Source organism: Chanos chanos, chromosome 6 (assembly GCF_902362185.1).
Source record: "Chanos chanos chromosome 6, fChaCha1.1, whole genome shotgun sequence".
In the NCBI taxonomy this organism is placed as follows: domain Eukaryota; kingdom Metazoa; phylum Chordata; class Actinopteri; order Gonorynchiformes; family Chanidae; genus Chanos; species Chanos chanos.
Genome location: NC_044500.1, coordinates 40,137,739 through 40,160,111, shown reverse-complemented (window position 1 = coordinate 40,160,111; position 22,373 = coordinate 40,137,739). Strand labels below are relative to the sequence as shown.

General features: G+C 37.9%; 1 protein-coding gene across 1 annotated transcript; it reads right to left on the bottom strand.

The window, feature by feature from the left end:
• Positions 1–669: 669 nt before the first annotated feature.
• On the bottom strand, positions 670–20,614 carry LOC115813746 (inter-alpha-trypsin inhibitor heavy chain H3). The gene is made up of 24 exons (XM_030776351.1): positions 20,508–20,614; positions 16,648–16,811; positions 16,421–16,525; positions 15,857–16,019; positions 15,392–15,502; positions 13,826–13,954; positions 13,556–13,672; positions 13,147–13,315; positions 12,696–12,806; positions 12,352–12,533; positions 11,489–11,668; positions 10,617–10,741; positions 8,799–8,989; positions 7,370–7,399; positions 6,950–6,979; positions 6,724–6,762; positions 5,815–5,841; positions 3,793–3,873; positions 2,947–3,000; positions 2,711–2,815; positions 2,397–2,574; positions 1,698–1,846; positions 1,094–1,178; positions 670–958 (listed from the first exon to the last, which is right to left on the bottom strand). Exons 1-24 carry the CDS (start codon positions 20,580–20,582, stop codon positions 844–846), a joined length of 2,715 nt encoding a protein of 904 aa, XP_030632211.1. The 5' UTR covers positions 20,583–20,614; the 3' UTR covers positions 670–843.
• Between the last annotated feature and the right edge of the window lie 1,759 nt (positions 20,615–22,373).

The window sequence follows — 22,373 nt, the reverse complement described above, 5'->3', positions numbered from 1 at the left end:
AGTGTTATAAGGACAAGTGATTTTAAAGTCTGTCTAGTACCTACTGTAAGCTGATTGATTGATGGCGCCCAGTTTTTTTTTTTCTTTTTAAATCTGACCAAAAATTTGTTAGATTGTTGGGACTGTAAACAAATATAGTGCATGCAAAGCTTTGGTTTCCCCATTGGCTGAAGAGTAATGTCCCATGGGAGTAATTTAGCCAATTCCCAATTTTGCCCAATTTTGCATGTAGTCTCAGAGGAACATCTTAACCAAATTTGGTAAGGATGAGCCAAAGCATTGAGTTTTAGCTTTTGGTGCCAAAACAGCCAGGCTGACCACTGACTAATATGCTTGAAGGCGTATTGTTTAGAAGGTTAATTTTTTCCCCTCGTATATTAGGGTTGGAATTCCAGAGGTTCTTTCAGGTCAGTTCATTGATGATATTACAAATGGCCCTGGACAATCAAACGCTTTCTGTCTGTGTGGCATGTGGTTCATGAGTTACAGGCAGGGTGGGGGGGTGAGGTGAAATCCTCAGATGATTAATAATTTTTTTTTCTTCTTGTTTTTTTTTTTTTTTCTTTTCATTTTTATCCACTTTTCAAGCCCCCAGGAAGGCAAGGGACAGTGTAGACTACCATGCCTCCTTCAATACTTGTTAGGATTCAAGAAACGTTTTTGACAGAGCACAAGCTTGTACAACTTTTTATTTTGGAAAATAAACTTGTTCATTTTTTAATGTGATGACCATATTTCCTTTGGAGATTGAAATTGCAGATTGAAGAAGATTGGAGAGCAAGACTGCAGAATGCATGGGCTGAAAAAGCAGTATCATGATTTGGATTAATATTCCACGGTCCCCTATAGACTGGGCACAGTGAAGTCAGATAGCTCCCCTTGCATAGCAACCTGAAACGGCACCAACCAGCAGCCCACTCTCGGTGCCGAGTGGATACTGTAGTCTGTGGCCATGTTCCTATAATTCAGGACAACAGACACACATTGAGAACAAGAAGAACAGCAGATGATAAATTTTATCAGGTAAAAAAAAGAAAAGTGAAAATATGTATTAAATCAAATAAACTGTCTCCACTTTTTAAACTGAACATACCAGGACACTCGGACTTCCTGACCTTGAATCTTCAGTATTGTTGAATGTGATTGTGTGACTGTTGTATATGCAACAGGAAGTGTTCCTGAAACAGCAGAAACAAAATGTCAATAACCATAAAGAAATAATCACAACCAGTATGTAACTATACCTGTTTACCTGTTGTGGAGAGCAATTCAAACATAGTTATTACATGTAATATCCGTGGCATTAGGAAAACCTGCCACCAACACCATAACAATATTAAACTGTCATGTTTAGAGCTTGGATATGTCACCTACCAATAAGGCCTGATACGAAAGGTTTTACTTGAGTGCTGTCTAAGCTAAAAGAATCAGTGTAGTTTATGTTATAGCAGTAATGTGAAATTTATTTTCTACACACTCCCATGTTTTGTAACTCGAATCTTCCCTATGTTTAGAAATATCATAAAAATAACAATAACACACAGAAGTGAGATGTTTTTGCCGTTCTTGTTTGTTGATTAGATGCAGTATTTCACTTTAACACTTACAGCATTAGGAACATCTAATATGATTAACTTGATTAACTTCCACCATTGGTTACTCTGAATTGTATCATGGAAGATTTGAATGACACTTACCAAAAAGACCTGGTAAGGTGGTTTTACTTGGGCGCTGTCTAACTGCAGGCCATAGGAAACTATTCCCATCTTGTCCATGAAGGAGAATAACAACACGAGTGTTTCCCATGGAAACATCCATTTCTTTGTTCCTCAGGATCAGTGACACACTGAATGGGGAAAAAACATCCACTGGAATGATGACCAACCAATAGAATAAAACATCTCAACAGAGCTACTAAAATCCGAGGCAAAAACAGAAAGACACCAAAAAAGCCCGTAGGAAAAAAAGAGTGATCAAATTAATAAATAACATGCCAAAAACAGATCAGTTCATAACACTACATAAAGATCACTTGTACTTCCTACAAATTCACTCATATGTGTCAGGCCTCTGTCTCTACCTACTTTTCTCATGGTCAGTGAAAGCCAAGTTAGATCTGATTGGCTAATTGCCTGTTTCCCAATTACTGTGTGTGCCTGTCTTCAGTTTGTTTCCTCATTGTGTCTGTATATATATATATATATATGTATATGTCGCTATGTTTTGCTGTCAGTACTGAGCCAGTCCTTGTTTGCCTAGTTGTCCTGTTAGCCTTGTTCCTTGTTAGCCTCGTTAGCTCCAGCTGTATCCAATCTCTTAGTTCATGACAATTTGACTGTTCTCTTGAACATGTATTCTGTCCATAAGTTGTCTGCACATGTGTGGTGGCACTTTACCTGTCTGTCTCATGATTGGTAGGTTCCTGATTCCAAAGGAATTTCACAGCATTCTGCCCATCAGAAAAAATGATCTCACTGGTACTCAGTCTCATGTGAAGATCAGTTTTGTAAAAAATGGTGATTTGTGAGAAACCAGTGCCACCAGACTCAATGAGCTCACCATTCATAGAGAAATCTTTACAGTGAGGACAGGCAGAACACACAAGAAAATACTGTCAATACATTATGAAAATAGCTCCCTGCAGAAGAATTAGTTACATCAAAGAACAAAAAAGATACAATGATTTAATAGATGAGTAGCAGTGACTCACCAGAGCTGGGGTCCTGTAGGAGTCTGAGCCTCTGGGATGCAGGAATGTCATAGCAGAGAGGTTCAGACTGATCCTGTGCTTGAATTAGGAATCGTACAGGGCTTGCTGTGAGAAGACAAGCAGAGAGGGAGAGATATACAAAAATGAGTATACAGCGTAATGAAAACCAGAAATAAAGAGCACATTTAATGTTTTTGCACAAATGTAAAGTAAATTGTTTCTAGATGGTACTATACCATATCGAACAGTGGTTGTTGGTGGAGCATGTGTTGGATGAAAAATTCTGGAGTCTGTATCGTTGTATCAACACAAGAAGTAGAAATCAAAGCATGAAAATAGTCACATGTACGATCCATTAGACACACACAAAAGGAATCATATCACCTGTATGCACCATTACTATATGAACTATATCATATCTCATATACTATATCATATTACAGAATTTGGAGAATACAGAGAGAGAGCTTAAGTATGCTGAAATAAATATACTCTGCGGTGTAAAATGAACAACTATCAAAAACATGACAGAGGATATGTCACAGAATATTTAATGTTTGTGCAGAAATACATAAGAGATAAAGAAAAAAAATGTATATATGTTCATCAATGCACTCAACGGAAAACTGTACTACACTGTTTAAAGCAGTGGTCTCTGTGGTCAGAAACAATGATCCCTCTAATTCTTCTTGTGTCTGAGCAAACACACAAACTCCCTGAGCGGTCCCTTGGACCACTGTGAGCAACATCAGACGTGTGCACTGTGGTCACGCCAGCATCGCATCCATGCAAGTTACATGGTTTATTAAAAGAATCAAATTACAGCATTTACATTTCTGTTGGAATACTTTTAATTAAGTGCTTTAGCCCACTTGCAATGAAAATTACAAAAATCTTGTTCATGACCTGTGTAGCATGTTAACGCTATTGGAAGTACAAATATTTAATTTTAACTATGGCAAAACATGAACTGCCAACCAAACCAAGCCAAGCCAAGATTTGTATTATAAAGCTCTGACTTGTATTATGAGTATGAACCAATGCGATAAGCTCCTGCTGTGCATTGGGTGAGATTGTCCTACTGTGGTCTGGGAGAGAGTCCTGATGTTCACTGATTGAGAGGGTCCAACTGTAGTGTGGGAGAGAGCCCTGTAACTCTTTGTCTGCAAAATACAGTATATAATGACATGATTATTTGCATTTCTTCTACTCATAAACTAGTGACAGTATTTAATGATCAAAATCCAGCTTCCATTCTGTCCACACTTTTCCCTCCTAAAACTCGCTTGCTATTTTGGCTTCGCTACATGTTTTGGAGAGCAGACCTTTCTCGCTCGAAAAAGAAAAAATCTCACGCAGTTTCACCGTTTTTTCTTCTGTTTGCACATACTCTGACAGCCATTCCATCTTAAAAGAATCGCATTTCTTTTTTACTTTGGCTTGGTGAGGGGATGTGCCACTGCCCGTTCGTTTTGCCATTATTATAAAGGGTCAACATAAGCAGCACTTAGCATCATTAGCATGTCTTCACTCCACATCGGCCATACCGCTTTGCTGGCTAAAACACCGGTGGCGGCACATAAGGACTCTGTCATAGCTTGTCAATGACGTTGATTTGCTGCGTAAATACGTATGTGAATCGCATCATTGGCTGGAGCAGCCAGTCACCGGTCACTCACTGTGTCATGACTGTGGGTGTAATTCCTCTTTTTGGGCCATTGGGGTCCTCAGTCTTTCTGTTGTCCTTGTCACATGTTCAGTTTCCCTAATGTTCATTATTGATGTATATCACCTGTGTCTTGTCTTGTCTGTCTATTTAAACCATGGTCTTTTGTTCACCCGTTCCTTAGTCTTTGTGCCAATTTCCCTGTGTTCTAGACTCCTGTTCCACGTAAGACATCCGAGTTCTTGTTTTTGTTGGACTGTGTAATGTTTTTTTCTGTCTAAAGAAATGTTTTTGTTTAACTTTTTGGACTGAACCTGTTTTTCACTTTTTGGACTAGTTTTGCTTGTTTTTTGGAAAAAGCATTTTGCCTAAGTTTTTCCTGTTTTTGATCTCATGCCCTTTTTTCCCTTTTTGGATTGAGCTGTCTCCTCTTTGGTCTTGTGAGATTTTGTTTTTCATTAAAATCTTTTGAGATCTAACCTGCACTCCAGCGTCTGACTCTGCAACTGGGTTCAGCCTAGTCCTAGGGTGGAGCGTTCATTGGTTGTTTGTCTTCTGCCCTGGCAGCCAGGGTTCGAAGCCTACCTGGTCCAGCCTTGTGACACACTGACTCACTTTGCAAAATAGCACCGAATGAATTGTTATGTGTTTATTTTATTTTCAATTCAGGTTGGATTTTTTTTTTTGTGCGTAGCGCAGATTTTCTGTGCGCGGAGACCGTGTCAGCAGTGCGCAATTGCGCACGCGCGCAGCTTAGAGGGAACAGTGGTTGTCACAGTTCTGTGTAGTCTCATGTGGCTCTGTGCTGTGTTGTTGTATGTAGCACCATGATCCTGGAGGAACGTTGTTTCATCTCACTGTGCACTCGCTGTGTATGGTTGAAATGACAATAAAGCCTACGTCTATGTCTGTGTGAAAGTTTTATAATCCATTTTTGAGGGAACAGTGCTAATACTGCTCTGAGATGATCCCAATAATAGTGATTAATGATTAGACAGAAGGGAGTCACCTTTAACAAGCACTACATAGTTACAGGAGGGTGTGGAGTAACACTGACAAACAAACAAGATGTAAAAATGCACTTTAGTTACATGCCTATAGTATTACTTATATAGTGTGCTTAGTGTTGTAGAAATTATGTAAAAGTTTACTCCCTGTCCAGTGACTACCTCTTCTATGGTTTTCTAAGTGCATAACTGGCATAGCTATGGTGTTGTAAACATCTGACTGGTGTTCGAATAACTAAACTGCACACTCAAATAACTTATATCAAAGGAAATTGTACATTTGTTAAATATGATGAAACATTAGGATAAAGATGACGAACTGGAAGAATGTTTTTTACTTGTTTTTTTTTTTTTAACAACAAACAAGGACTGTTCTGCAAAATCGAGTTAGCACGTATCTTCATCAATGAATCAAATAATAAGTCTTGTACCTTTGATTCTCCTTTGATGACCACGAGCTAGTTGTGGGAAAATCAGAAAATTGCTGTCAAGAAAGATCTGGTGCATTAAATGCTCATTAATACAGTACAATTCACATTATGTGAGAAACCGAAAGGACATTGGATGCTCTGTTCCATTTCACACAGTGAGCAAAAATTGTGTGCACCATTACTATCTGTAACCATTTCTGTGACATAGCTTACTGCTGTAGTCTTACCACTCTCTGCCACACTATGAAACGTGTCAACCAATAAACGGCTACACATTCACACCATGATTAGTGATTCCCATTCCCAGCTAAAGCAAGAAAAAATTTTGTTAGTTGGTTAAAATAAAAATCCCCCAGTTTAATTTTTGAGGACAGTGACAAAGTGCACATTGTTCATTTTTTACCACCAGTGATCAAGATTACAGCTTGAAGTCTCAGAACTGGAGACATCAAGAGCATTTAGCTGCCATTGTTGCTTGAATACTGACAGAAATGTGATTTTCCCAGTGGGCCTGCCATCCAAGTGGACCTAAAACCTCAACCTGCTTTCACACTTTCCCTATAAAGCTGTATCTTTGCCCAAATGAATATATTTCAAGACTTTCAGACTTGGGGCTTTACTGGACTCTTAATTCTGTGTGGTGGGTGATTCCCTCCTATCCTTTATCCCTCTGTGTTTATCACCTTTATTTACCAAAGATGGTTCGTATGCCTGACAAGTGTCTGTATGATTGAAGCATTGTTTTATACTGAGCCTTTTAGAACAGCAATAGCAATGTGTGTGTATTCTGACTTTTTGTGTATATGCTGTAGCAAAATAAGCATTTCAGTGAAGACAAAAAACTCATGCAGTTTTTATGTCATTTTTTTCAATCAGCCAAACTTAATAATACAAAAGACTGAAACATACCTTTAGACAAACGTGTTGTGGGTCGTTGTGGTAGCACAGCTATCACAAGAAGATAAAAGATGGATATGATTTATAATGAACAAATAAAGGTTGTAAGTAGAGCATCTCTATCAATACAAGAACACAATCAGTCTTCCAGTAACTCTATCAGGAATCTCTCAAGAACTTTTCATTTGCCACCATTATTATCATAATAAGTATACAAAGTAAAGGCTGATTGACCTACCGCCAGGCCTATGCCTCATCTGTACAGTTGCTTCATGAAAATAAGAGATGCATTTATGTTGAGTTGGACTTTTAGAATTAGACAACACTTTTGTGCTAAATAATGTAAGTTCTATGCATGCATATGCTAACCGAATAATGTAACAAATTCTATGAATCAACAGTGCATGTAATGAAATGTTGAAAGATGACTAGTCCTGTTCAGTTTATATTTCCTCCATGAACAAGAATAGTAGCCTATGATAAATAGACCTATGTTACTTTAAAAATGAACATGAGGCCACCTTCATTAAAAACAAATAACTCCATTTACAAAGGGTATTTAATACAGTAAACAATTTAAAAGGCATTATGGGCCTTTTCATTTGCCACCATTATTATCATCACAATAAGTATACGAAGTGAGGGCTGATTGACCTACCGGCTGGACTATGGGACCTCGTTGAAGATGCTTCACAAAAATAAGAGATGCATGTATGTTGAGTTAGACTTTTAGAATTAGACAACACTTTTGTGCTAAATAATGTCAGTTCTATGCATGCATATGCTAACCGAATAATGTAACAAATGCTATGAATCAACAGTGCGTGTAATGAAATGTTGAAAGATGACTAGTCCTGTTCAGTTTATTATTCCTCCATGAACAAGAATAGTAGCCTATGATAAACAGACTTATGTTATTTTAAAAATGAACATGAGGCCACCTTCATTCAAAACAAATAACTCTATTTACTCAGGGCATTTAACACAATATTGAAACAATTTAAAGGGCATTATGGGCCTTGTTGTTATATAGGCCATATGATTTTCATTATAAATGGGTCAAATTAAGAAATAAATGGGTCAAATCAAAAAAATAATACTGATAGAGGCAATGAAATGTGGTGAGACAATATTTTTATGAATGACTTAATTTAGATAATTGAGTTAAATGTGATACTAGTATCTATTATCCCAGAATTTGGCCATGGCAATTAAAATACTTGTTAATTGCCCATTCTAACGTGTAACATGGAAATGGTCAAGAATTTTAAATTGAGGTCATGACAGTTTGTAAATCACTTTTCACAGGAATAATGGGCTTGTCATTGTGGGTAACTGTGGGTAATTCCAGCCATCAGCTGACTGACTTTTACAGTGCAATAAACCTATTCAACACTTTCTTGTGATTAAGATCCATTATGCTACAACACCATACTTTCCACTTTAACCACCATAGCAATTACAATTACTCAGGACTTGACAGACTGCTTTAACTGTTACAAGTTAAAAATTACAAGTTCAGTCTTTTAAACCCAGCACAAAGATTGCTGTCAAACTTCTTTTGTAGTTTGTTTTTTTAGTATTTATATTTATATTTATTTTCATTATAAGGCTTTGCAACTTTATTGTAAATTACCCTTTTAATGTTCATTTTAAGCTCCTTGTTTTAACTTGTTTGTTTGTTTCTTGCTTTATATTTTGTTTCATGGTAAAGCACCTCAGTAGTTGTAGGTCCTCATGTCCAGAGGAACCAATACACCAACTACAAAAGTCAGTATCTGAACATTAAATAAAGTAATGCATATGATTACTGTAGTAGATCTAAATGAAGCAAATATTCACTTGTTTTGTTGAATCGCAGCTCTCAAATTGGCTCTTTTTAGGGGAATTTTGGGTAAGGGTTTAGTGTGAAGAGAAAATGTGTCTTGGAAGGGTATGGATGGTTTAGATGTACAATGAGATGCATTGTTGACTGCATTGTTGACCAGGGGGTGACTTACAATATTTATGTTCCTGTAACCTAGTGTTTGGTGTTCTTTTGTTGCATTTGTCTTCTTTTGTAACAAAGAGAAATGATCACATTGTACCTGAGAGACGTCGACTTGTTTTTGTTCTTGTCTCTCCTTTTCTTTCCTTGGGTTTGTGGGCAACCTGAATGTCCTCTTCTTGGGGCTTGGTGACCACCATAGAGGTCAATGGCGTCACAAAGTTATATTTTAGAGAGAGATCCAGAGCTTCTTTTCTCACTGCTTCTTTCTCCTGTCCTTTCAACATCAGTCTAAGGCAAGGAAAAAAATTATATATATATATATTCACACACACAGTTGTGGTTGGAGGTTTACATACACTCATCATGGACATGAATGTCATGGCAATATTGGGCTTTCAATGATTCCTTTGAACTGTTTTTTTCCTGGGGCAGAAAGATTGTACAACATGCATCTTTAATAGAAAAAAACAAGAATATGGTGCAGAAGTTTAATTTATTTTGGATTTTCTGAAATCAACACAGGGTCAAAATTATACATACAGGGTCAAAAATATACATACAGCACTCCTAGTATTTGGTTAAATGTCCCTTAGCAAGCTTCACCTTGACCAGACACTTTTGGTAGCCATCAACCAGCTTCTGGCATAACTCGTGCTGGATATTTGACCACTATTCTTGACAGAATTGGTAAAGTTCGATTAAATTTGATGCTTTCCTGGCACGGACCCGACTTTTAAGCTCAGTCCACATATTCTTGATGGGGTTGAGGTCAGGACTTTGGGAAGGCTATTCCAAAAGCTTGATGTTAGCCTGCTTTATCCATTCCACAACCAGCTTTGATGTGTGTTCGGGGTCATTGTCCTGTTGGAACACCCAGTTGTGTCCAAGTTTCAACTGTCTAGCCGACGGCTTGAGGTTATGCTGAAGAATTCTGAGGTAATCTTCCTTCTTCATTATTCCATTATTCCAGCAAAACAGCCCCAGAGAATGATGGTACCACCACCATGCTCGGTACAGTGTCCTTAGGATTGAATGCCTCACCTTTACTCCTCCAAACATACCTCTGGTCATTATGGCCAAACTACCCTATCTTTGTCTCATCTGACCATAAAACTTTCCCCCAGAAGGCTTTTTATTTGTCCATGTGGTCAGCTACAAATTTTAGTTGAGCTCAAAAATGTTGGCAGCCTCTCAGTCCATGGTGATGTAGAACTTGTTTGACTGTAGACAGTGACACTGGTGTTCCAGCAGCTTTCAGTTCATGGCAGGCCTGTGCCTTGGTGGTTCATGGGTTGCTCCTGACCATCCGAACCAATTTTCTCTCAGCTGAGGGTGACAGTTTGGGTCTTCTTAAAGACCTTGGTAAAGTGACTGCACTTCCCAACAGCTTGTACTTACATATAATTGTTTGAACTGATGATCTTGGAATTTACAGTTGTTTAGAAATGGCTCCAAGAGACATTCCTGACTTGTGTAAATCTATGATCCTCTGTCTCATATGTGCACTGAGCTCCTGGGTCTTTCCCATTTTACTGTGTTGGTCAATCCAGTGAGTGCTGTCAAACAAACCCTTTTTATGTTGGCACAGGAAAGCTACCACCTGTAGTCAATCATGATCACTAACAAGAAGTTAAGAGGCCTTGGCCTTGGCAAGTTAATAGATATTTTGGAACTTTCAGCACCATTATATTAATAATTTAACTGAGAGTATGTATACTTTTGACCCTGTATATATAATTTTGGCCCTGTGTTGATTTCAGAAAACCCAAAATAAATTAAAACTTGTGAACCATATTCTTGTTTTTTTTTTTATTAAAGATATATATTAAGGATATATATCTGTATATATATATATTGCTGTCACACCTGTATTTACATGAACACTTCGCATGCAATTATATGTAGGCTCACTCACTCCTTCTCCAAAAGCTGCTTTACTGTAAGGTAGGCCCAAAGTCGTTCAATGAAATCTTCAAACCCAGTCAAGTTACTAAGAATGGTTGGATCAACGGTGTCATGATATTCCATCCTTTTGCTTATCTGAAAAAAAAAACATATATGAAGCTATTATACAGAACTTTGTGCAACACATCATTCTGACTGAGGTGTATTACACAGTTACAGCAGGAAGCCAACAACACTTGATTATCTTAACTCCTGTGCAAGCAGCAAGCAAGTGTACTCAGTCAACATGTTCAGTGTAAGTTGTTTTGCGCACTTGTATAAAAAGATAATGGGTATGTAGAAGAATAAGTTAGGTAGCTGAATTTCCTATCAGCAATAATTCAAAGTGGATTCATTCATGGACACTGTTTAATGGAATTAGGTTAGCTTTCACCAGTTAGCTTTCAACAATGAATTTTGAATTAAATATGTATTTGAGTTGAATGAAGTTTTATGTACTATCAGTGTTTATGTATTTTCACTGATCCACTATTTTTATTGCACAGAAGAATCCACATACCTATCATATCTTTGTAAAAATATTTGTCACTGATAAATTGTAGGCCTTTTGTCACAAACAACCAACAAACTAAAAAACAACCTTAGGTCCCTCTGATGGAATAGCGATTGATACACATATAAAATAGCCAAACTTACAGACTGTCTTTTAAGTTAACTAGATAAACAGTATACCTGTAGTCAAAGTAGATATGGCAATTCTGGGTGTGAGATTCAGTTATACATGAGTTTGGGGAAGGAAGCAATGTTAGCATTAGAAGTCATTATTTTTTCAGGCTGCCTACTATGTCCTTTAGCCCAATCAGCAGATCGATGTGAACTTACTGATGTTGCAGTGATCTCATTGGTGAAGAGGTCCAAACTGTTGTCTGTGAGCAGTCCAGCCACCACAATCTCCGATCCATTGTAATACTGGCTGAAATTGGTTTGTGTCACATTTGCCGCCCCAGTATAGGTTATGTGTATATCTGTCAGTAGTGGCGTGGCCACTTCCTCATAGAATCCCTGTCAAAAACAGATATCCACATATTTCAGTCTGTGCACCCTTCATCTTTACTGAATATCCTAATGCATCTCAGAATATTAATTATAATCCATATTAGTTATAGTCCGTTATAATTATTCTGTATTAATTTTGCTACATGACACAAATAGAGTACAGAGGGATGAGAAGAGCACAAATACTTCTTTTCAGTCCTGATTTGGGACATATTTGTATGTGACACAAAATCCTATTCCAAGGCATAGATTTTTTTTTACAATATGGATGACATAAAATCAAATCCAAATGGATAAAATGTGTAATGTGTCCTAAGTTTTACTGATTCATTCTTTTTCTTTTCATATTGTCTGCCTTATCATCACCATCTGACAATCTGCACTGGACCTAAGCTGTAACTCAGATCTGAAAATAAGAACAGAACCACCAGGTGATGGCTGGTGTAACAGGACAAAGTACTTGATGGGACATTACAGATGGATAATAGTCTTTCATTTCTTGTTCATATATATATGTGGGCTGGTCCAGTTCATGGTGAACTGGATATATGTTTATTGATTTACATGAACAAATTAACATGAACAATCAGACAAAAAATATGACTGAGGCAAGAGTTTAAACAACCATGGAATTGTGGCTTAATTGCTTTGAAGGGACTTTTCACATGCTCAGTGAGAATCCCTGTTACCTGAAGTTGCTGATCAGCATCTGAGTCCTCATAAATCCTGCGTGCCACACCGTCATTTTCCATGGCCATTTTCTTCAAAAACTCAAAACTTACATCAAATCCAAATCCCAGGCAGTACAAGGGGAATTTCCCCTGAATGGCTTTCTTCACATTGTCCTGTATTTTACCAATGTTGGTCACACCTAGTGAGGACCGAATCAAAATACTTACTCCTAAGCAAGAGAAGCTAAGTTGTGTATGTGTGTTTGTGTGTGTGTATGTGTGTGTGTATGTGTTTGAGTATTGCAGTGTCATTGTTAACAATGTGAATGGGTGTAAAGAATTTGTGAGGGCTTTATTAGTACCTGTGGTGGGCTCTCCATCTGTAAGAAGGATTAGGATGGAGGCAGAGTCCTCTTGTGGGTGTCTGTTGATCATCTCCACCCCTTTCAGCACAGCAGCATTTATATCAGTAGCTGAGAGAATAATGATAAACATGTCAAATCGCACACCGCTATCCTCACCTGGACCATTTATCTCTTTATCCTATAAAATGATTCATGTATCCATAAGATTTTCAATCTGTTTGCCTTTTCTCTTAACGTATTTTCAGCAGCATTGTATGTTTTCTGTGATGACTGTCTAGTCCTCTTCAGTTCGCCCAAATTGTTGTCAGAAGCACAGAGCAATCATTTGCAGTCTAACTGTTCCTTCTCTTCATTGCTCTACTGCTCTGATCATCATATCTCAGCCCCTGTGACAGTTCAGCTAAATTCTAATGGAGAGTTTCTTTAGTTTCAATCAGAAGTATCTTACATCCTCCATCAGTGATCTGTCTCACAAATTTCTTGGCATCCTCCACGTTGCTTTGTGTGGCCTTGAGGAGTTCTGGTTTCCAGGTTTTCACTCTACCATCAAAAGTAATTATGCCAAAATGGTCATTTTCAGAGAGATCTCCCAAGATCCTTAGCATTGCCACACGAGTCTAAAATCACAGGACACATAAGTAAATCAGTTTTGATTTCCTTCCCGTAAATACTTTCATCTCTAAAGCCTTTGTATTTGTTTTCTGAAGATCTGGGTTAGTACATTTTACATAATAATCCATGAGAGAAGTGCAAAAATCTTGCAGAAACATTTTGTGGTGCATGCAGTCCAGCTCTGGAAACTTTGCATCAAATCAGCAAATCTGTCTGATACAGCATGCACAACAATCATGAATTACCTGTTCCATTTTCCGGCCATGCATGGAGCCACTTCGATCAATGACAAAAACCACATTTTTGGGGATCCGTTGGACATCAGTGGGTGCAAAGTAATGGACAAAATGACCTTTTGATACCTGATGTTAAGAGGAATTGGCGTGGAAATCTTTTTAAGAGAATATTCCATATGTTCAACACACATCACATTTATTACAGAAACATATATCTCTACAATCAATCTGTTCCTCAGACCTTGTGGTAATGATTCCATAAAGATCAGATGACCTTACCCTTAGTTCTCCTTTGGATTTCTCTCGGTCAACATCATATAAGATGATCATGTCACCATTTAAGCCATTTTCTCCACAACCTTTACATTTTTTCTGTTGTTCACGAGTGGGATAGAATTTCACCCAAGCCTGAAATGAAAAGAATGAATCCAGATCAAAACACTAAAACCAGTTTGTGTAGCTTTAAAAGAACCCAGCTTATTCCTCTTATATGCTCAAAATTTGTGTTTAAACTTAATTTTTGTGAACATCTGGTCTTAGAAAAATGTTCCTTTATCATTTTAAATACATCTAGTTGTGTTACCTGTAATAGGCTATTACAAAATCCCTTCACAGAATGAATATCTTTCCCTGCCTAAGTGGAAAGTGCTCTGGTGACAGAAGTAAGCAATCAGATATGTGTGTACGGCACTGATTATTTTAGGTGCATGGCCATGAAGTTGAAAAAACACTGGAAACACCAAGGACAAAGTGGTTGTATTCTAAAAACAGCTAAAAGTTTTAAAAATCAAAGCACTGGTTCATGAATTTCTGAGAGCCCTACACCTCTGTGATCGAGTCTGAACAAAAACTATTTGCATTGAACCATTAAAGCGGGAGCAGGAGGGATGGCTCAAGCTACTTGTTGGTTGATAGAAAAGAACTCAGAATTACAAGAAATAAAGTCAGTATTGCGAGGGAAAAAAGTCAGAAGGTGTGAGACAAAAAGTCAGTGAAATGAAGTTGGAAGCCACTATAAGCAATTAAGTAATTTTTTTTTAACGTGGTCAAACTAGGCTTCCACAGCATTATGTATGTGCACTTGGCCCTGCAGTCTCATGCCCTTTTATAGGGCTTGGCAGGGCTTTTACCTATGCATATTAGGAACAACTGGCACACACTTTCAGTTTATTAAGACAATGGGATTCATCATCATAAGAAAAAAGATGCGAACAATTCTGCGGTGTAAGAACACGTCATGAATCTGACGTAGACTTTTTCTTAGGACTGTTCTCGAGAACAAATTTAAATAAAAACTTCGGAGGATATTGGTGAATGATCCAGATGGGGTTTGCCTATGTTCCAAGATCATAAAGGGTCCAAACACATGGCAAATTCGTCTCAGAAATGGCCTCATGAATAGCTCAATGAAGTGAAACACTTCCATAGCCTTCCAAATCATGAAATTTAAATTTCATTGAACTTTTATGAAAATTCCTAAAATGTATAGAGAGCAACGAACATTTCCATCTCTTTCATCTCTCATTTATTTGAAAAAAGTTTAAAACCTGTATAAGAAATTCTAGGGAAAACTGAAACTGTTTCAAAGACATACCACAGCCAACTCCTAATTGGTTAAAAAAAACTTTATTTATCAGTGGGGTTTTCATTGCTTTGTCGTGCCTTGTCTAACTTGTCTAATTTTGTTTTGTCAGGTCTAACTTGTAAATATTAGGAATTTTCTAATGAGTTGGATGACTGATTCACCTGACTAAGTCCAAAGCACTGAAACAATGCACTCTGATTTTAAATTTGTACAATTTACTAGTGTAAGTCCTTACAGAATAATTTAATTCCATACTGTACCTCTGGGCCACTACGTGTGGTTGTGACTGCATCTGTCAGCTCATTAGTACTCAGTCCTCCTTTTACCTCCAGGAGGGAAATGCCTGGACTCTCATGAATATAAACATCAATCTGATACAGAGACAAACCAGAAACAGGCTTATTGCCCAAGCAATAGTCATTTATTATATCATATATCATATATGTCCAGTATATTTATATGGAAATGCTGGTTGCTTATGTAATCATTGCTTGCCTCTCTATAACATTTTGACTGTAAAACATATCTAAGAAATAACATAATGTCTGATTAAATGTATAATAATTTCTCCATAGTATTATATTTTCAAAGTTCCATGGTGACAGAAAAGTCCAATAAAGAATGAATGGAAACCAGACTGAGATGTGACATGAAATCTTGGACTGTCTTACTTTGTATGTGGTGCTACACACAAGATATGTAAAGCTGTTGTTTATGTGACATACCTTAAAATCTGCCACAGGCTGTGTTGGTTGGGCATTGATGAGTAACTCATATTTGCCCAGACGACGCTTAAGCAGTTCCTCATAGGTCAGTTCAAATGTCACCTTACTGAGTGCAGCCACTGTCACTGAAGTTTTAAAGTCCTCTAGGGTCCTGCCCACAGAGCTATAGGAAAGCTAGTGTAATGATACTTGCATCGTAATGCATGGACAGAAGTATTATATGACAGTGAATCCAGTGTAAAAAGCTAAAAAAAACCCTCTTTAATAAAGTCTCACACAATTTTTATTGATAATATTATACATGAAATGAATGAACAGCAAAACCAATGCCTATAGTTTCTCATTGCTTAAACTTTTAAGACAATGCCCCCGTCAAGACAATTATTTAAAAGTCTTAAGTGCAGCTGAAATTTTCATCGTCGTGTACGCAAACACAAACACTGTGACATGAAGATTAAAAACATTACATACATTTTTGTAATATCTACTGTATGCTGCTCCACTAGGTTGGCTGCAATTAAGGGGTTTCAGTACATCTGAAAACTGAGGAACTGAACACAGTACCTGACCAGTCCAGCACTTTGACCTCGAGACACTGCCTGGCTGTACTGCTGTTGAGCCTCCTCTTTCTGTTTAACAATCCCATCATATGTCTTCCCCTCAATGGTCCTGAGGAGGAGTTATGTGAAGAGGGCATCATTCTGCTTTTGTTTATGTGTGTTTGTGTGTGTGTGAGTGTGTGTGTGGACATGTATAATGTGTATAGATAGTGATTATTCTAATGGACTCACATTCTGAATTTGCTGATGAAAGCATTCTTGGGTATCTTCACCTGGAAATGAACTTCCTGAGATTTACTGAGGCTATTTGCCACACGACTGGTGATGACTGTGATAGCATAGCGACTGGTTACTGTTGAGTTTATGTGGAAGCTGTATATGTCCACATCTCGTTGCTGCACAGAAAACACATAAAGAATTACAAAAAAGAAAAAGTGATCTGCTGTTGCAATATAACACTACACAGGATATCACATCGATCCCCTGCAACTATCATAATAATCAATATACTGGGGGGAAAATCATTATTCTGAGCACTTAATAATAATTTGAAAATAACAGAAATTGGTAACTCAGCTGGCATCACAGAGTTAACAGTTTTTGCCTTTCTAGTTAAACAGAATATTACCATTAGAAAAAGAACTGGAAGTGAGAGAATTGATGATGATCTAAGACAAGCATAAGCATACAATTTGGTTTATTTCAGGCTTTGTCTGTACCATAAGCTGACTCTCTCCTACTCTCTCTCCTTCACTCTTTAATGATTTCTCCAGACCACCCCAAACCTTACAAATTACCACAAATACAGTGACAATTAATGTGAACATTGGTTCCATGGCTGGAAATATCATAGACAGCTGTCTGCTTTTGTTACCTTGCAGGTTATAGCCAATGGAAGCCCTTGGGGTATTGCTCTGACAAACCACCCATAACTCTCTGCATAACAACATAACTTAGTGTCCTAAAGTCTGCTGAGAGATGTAAAGGATATTCAGAATGATTTTTTAATACACTTAGGAGACTTTGTTGTGTATATAAACAGAGATATGGCAGTGCAGTGACTGATAAGTTGTGTTCTCCCGACTGCTCAACCTAAACAACTGGCTCGCAAAAATGTGTTTTTCAACTGGGATGAACCTAATTCTGGAATCACAGAGAATATTTCAGACCAAGTAGCACAGGGGCCAAAGGGACCAAAGTTCTAAGCGACAGCTATCTTTTCTCCCTCCATCACCCAACGACCTTGAGGCCCTCTGATAAGAACTTGGCAGCTGTGCAGAGTGGACAAGAAGAAAGCAACAATAGCTGAATAGCCACGCTATTCAGAGAATGTTTCCGGTGCAAACAGCCATCATTTAGTGACTTTATATCATTTGAATGCATATGTGTTCTCATTACGTGTTCTCCTCAGATTTTGTTAATAACTAAAAGGCCTCCAAAACACCCAGCTAAAGTTTTTCTTGATGAGCTAAGCGCATTATTGTCTGTAATTCGTATGGATTTTGATTGTCTTATCATATCAGGGGATTTCAGCTTCCATACAGATAACCGGGAGAGTACTTAAACTAAGGAACAAAATGCACTACTTTATACTTTCGTCCTAACACAGCATGTACAGGGGCCAACTCACTCTTTTGGTCATACCCTGGACCTTGTCATCACAAAGAGTCTCAATATCTCTACAACTGTCAAGGACTTGGCCTTATCTGATCATTTCTTTGTGTTCTTTGATGTGTCTATGTCCCTACACATTCAAAGAAGATCTATGACTGCAAAAAAGACAGTCCAAAATGATCGCACAGGTGCTCTCAAGGATCTCAAGTCAACTGTAAGACTCTGTAGATGATTTGCTGAATTGTTTCAATTAAAAAAAGTAAATATTATGGATGACATTGCTCCAGTAGAAGTAGAAGACAGTCATCAACAAACAGAAAACAAATCCAACTGTTAAACTGAGAATGTAGGAAGACTGAAAGAAAATGGCACAAACACAAACTCCAGTTTGTATCCATAAGAAATCCATAAGGAGATGCTTCGCACATACGGCATAATCCTGAAATATGCAAAGCAAGACAGTCTTTTTTCTCCAACATCATAAGTAGAATATAAATACAATACTTTTACAAGAATTTTGTTTGACAGACAATGAAACGCCGGAAAAAAAACTACAGAATCTCAATGTGCTACTTAGACACTTTACCTACCAACTTTCTCAAATATGTTTTTCACCTCATAGCAGCAGACAGCTTAAAATTGTAAATGTACCACTGCTGTCTGGCACATTCCTTAAGTCCCTGAAAACAGCTGTTATAAAGCCCCTACTAGAATAACCTTGATGCTTCCATACTGAACAATTACTGGCCCATACCCAATCTACCATTTGCTGGCAAAGTCATTGAAAAAGTAGTTATAATCAACTAACTGCCTTCTTAACATCCAATGGGTATTTTGATGACTTTCAGTCAGGCTTCCGTGCTAATCACAGCACTGAAACAGCTCACATTAAGGTTTTAAATGATATATGCCTTAATGCCGATTCAGGCAAAAGATCAGTCCTAGTGTTATTGGATCTTAGTGCAGCCTTTGACACTGCTGATCATAACATATTACTATACAGGCTGGAACATGGGGTTGGATTTTGAGGTACGGTTATCAAGTGGCTCAGATCATGCTTACAATACAGGAGCTTCTTTGTTGCCATTGGAAACTATACCTCAACACCAACATCTTTGACCTGTGGTGTCCCCCAGGGGTCAATCGTAGGCCTTTTATTATTCAACCTTTATATAATCATGAAAGACAATAAGATTTCTTATCATAGCTATGCTGATGACGCCCAAATTTACCTAGCCCTCTTACCTAAGGACTTTGGTCCCCTAGAATCTCTTTGTCAACGTGCTGACCAAATTAACAGCTGGATGTCTCAAGATTTCCCTCAGCTGAATAAGGACAAAACTGACATAATCTTATTTGGGAAAAACAAGGAGAAACTCAGGATTGCTACTCATCTTGACATAAAGGACTTAAAGCGAAAGACACTGTTAAAACCGTTGGTGTCTTCAGTGATTGAAATTTTAACAAAAATGGAGCTTTAAAAACCATGTGAAAGCAATATTAAATCAACTTTTTACCATCTCTAAAACATAGCTAAACGTAGATGCCTTATGACAAAACAAGATTTAGAAAAACTCATTCATGCTTATATTTCCAGTAGGGTTGACTACTGCAATGGTCTTTTCACAGGCCTTTCTGAAAAAAGTTTCAGATGGCTTCAGCCTGTACGAAATGCAGCCACTAGAATTCTTGCAAAAACTGAAAGAACTGACCACATTACTCTGATGCTTAAGTCCTTACACTCGCTTCCAGTAAGTCACAGAATTGACTTTAGAGCACTACCACTCGTTTATAAATTACTAAATGGGCAAGAACCAAAATACCTCTCAGATCTTTTCAGCAGTACACACCTGCTAGACCTCTCAGATCACTGGAGAGAAATCTGTTAGTAATACCTACTGTCAGAACTAAACATGGTGAATCAGCTTTTAACTGCTATGCGACTCAGCTGTGGTACCAACTTCCTGATGACATCAAAGGTGCTCCGACTGTAGCCAGTTTCAAATCTAGACTTAAAACCCAACTGTTCTCAAATGCTTTCTGTTAACTGATCAAATGTACTCTACTTTTTCATTTTTTCCTCCTCTGTTCTTTTAGCTGGTCTTATGCACTCTTCCTTTTTAATCTTTTATTTTTCTGCATTCTTTAAACTATTTTAATGCTCTCTACCTGTTTTTAATCTCTAATTTTTCTGTGTTCTTTTATCTGTTCATTTGTAAAGCACTTTCATTTACTATTGTGTATGAATTGTGCTATATAAATAAAACTTGCCTTGCCTTGCCTTGTGCACTTAACTTTCAAACACACAACATTAAATATGATATCAGTCAATGAAAAGTTTGGTTATTTGATAACAAATAGATGTTTACTTTATTCTGTTTTTTGTTTTTCATGATTCATAGTAGAGAAATGTATAGTTTGAATCACATTCTCATTCATGCCACTACTCTGATTCTTGTCATATCTCTTAAGCTTACCTTTGCCTTGGGTTCTGAGGTAACGGAGACCAGGAAAAAGCCAACAAGAGAGAGCCAGATCAAAGCTCGATCCATGGTGATCTGTGCAAGAATGGTGTCCTTCAAATAAATACAATCCTTTTAAATCCCTGACAGGAGACTGATACTGGACACACTGCCCTGTGAATCATTGACCTTTCTGTATATTTCCAGCAATGACATAAACAAGTCCTTGTTTGTCTTTGTCCTCATTTTTTGGGAGCACCTACATTGTGCAGACTTGAAGCTTTTGTGTAATTACCCCATCATAGCTATTGATACTTTCATACAAATGATGATTAAAATGATGGCACACTACATGCGTTACAAGATATTGCATTTATTGCCCTGTAATTACATACTGTAATATGGGTTTGTTTAATTGAAGTGTGTTTAAAAAGAATGCAATGATGGGCACTCTGTGTAACAGTTGAGTCTCTTTGATCTCAGTGCCTAAACACATAGCACTATCAGCTTGTGCTGATCAAAAACAACAGGAAGAAATAAGCAAAAACAAAAGAAAAAAGGCAATGCAGAAAAAATCTCTCTCTCTCTATGTGTGTGTGTGTGTGTGTGTGTGTGGGGGGGGGGGGGGGGGGGGGGGGGTGCATTAAATTTTTCTTAAACATATATAAAAATGTGTGTGTGTGTGTGTGTGTGTGTGTGTGTGTGTGCAAGTATATATGTGTGTATACACACACACACACACACACACACATATATATATATATATATATATATATGTACTGTCACGGCCTTCTGGGCTTTGCCCCTTTTCCCCCCAGGCCGTGGTTCTGGTTATCTCTTTGTGTTTCCTGGTAGGCATGCTGGTGGTGTGGCAGGAGGCAATCAGCCCAATTGGGTACACCGGCGCGGAGTTGTACCCAGGTTTAAAAGCTCTGCCCGTCCACCTCTCCCTGCCCCTCCTCTCCTTTCTTTTTGTCTCTTTTAGGTTGCCAGGGTGGACGTTAATTTCGGAGGTGGCCGGTCGGACCGACGTGTTTTCATTTATTGAACTTCTTTTGGAACCCCCGTTGGCTCGCATTCGTTTTCTTTTGTACTGATTAAATAAATTGTTAAGCCTGATCCGCATTCTCTCCTCCTCCTTTATTGTTGCTCTCACCTTGTGGGCGTAACAGTACTGACCCAAAACTCAAAACTTGATATGGTAATACCATGTTGAGTGGTCTACATTTTTACCAAGTGTTATAAGGACAAGTGATTTTAAAGTCTGTCTAGTACCTACTGTAAGCTGATTGACTGATGGAGCCCACCTTTTTTTTTTCTCTTTAAATATCACAATTTGTTGGATTGCTGGGACTGTAAACAAATATAGTGCATGCAAAGCTTTGATTGCCCCACTGGCTGAAGAGTAATGTCCCTGGTATTGGGAGTAATTTAGCCAATTCCCAATTTTGCATGTAGTCTCAGAGGAACATCTTAATGCTTTGGCTCATCCTTACCAAATTTGGTTGAGTTTTAGCTTTTGGTGCCAAAACAGCCAGGCTGACCACTGACTAATATGCTTGAAGGCGTATTGTTTAGAAGGTTCATTTTTTTTTCCCCGCCTATATTGGGGTTGGAATTCCAGAGGTTCTTTCAGGTCAGTTCACTGATGATTTTACAAATGGACCTGGACAATCAAAAGTATGTTTAACAATGCTTTCTGTCTGTGTGGCATGTGGTTCATGTAGCATGTGGTTCTCGGGAGGGGGGGGGGGGGGGGGTGTGAAATCCTCAGATGATTAATAATTTTTTTTTCTTCTTGCCTTTTTTTTTTTTTTTCATTTTTATCCACTTTTCAAGCCCCCAGGAAGGCAAGGGACAGTGTAGACTACTATGTCTCCT

Coding starts and splice junctions, on each gene's coding strand:
- LOC115813746 (XM_030776351.1), bottom strand. CDS start 20,582: ATGGATCGAGCTTTGATCTGGCTCTCTCTTGTTGGCTTTTTCCTGGTC. Junction 6,980..7,369: donor GAGGTCCCATAGTCCAGCCG/GTAGGTCAATCA, acceptor ATTTTCATGAAG/CAACTGTACAGATGAGGCAT. Junction 2,816..2,946: donor AACAACCACTGTTCGATATG/GTATAGTACCAT, acceptor GTCTTCTCACAG/CAAGCCCTGTACGATTCCTA.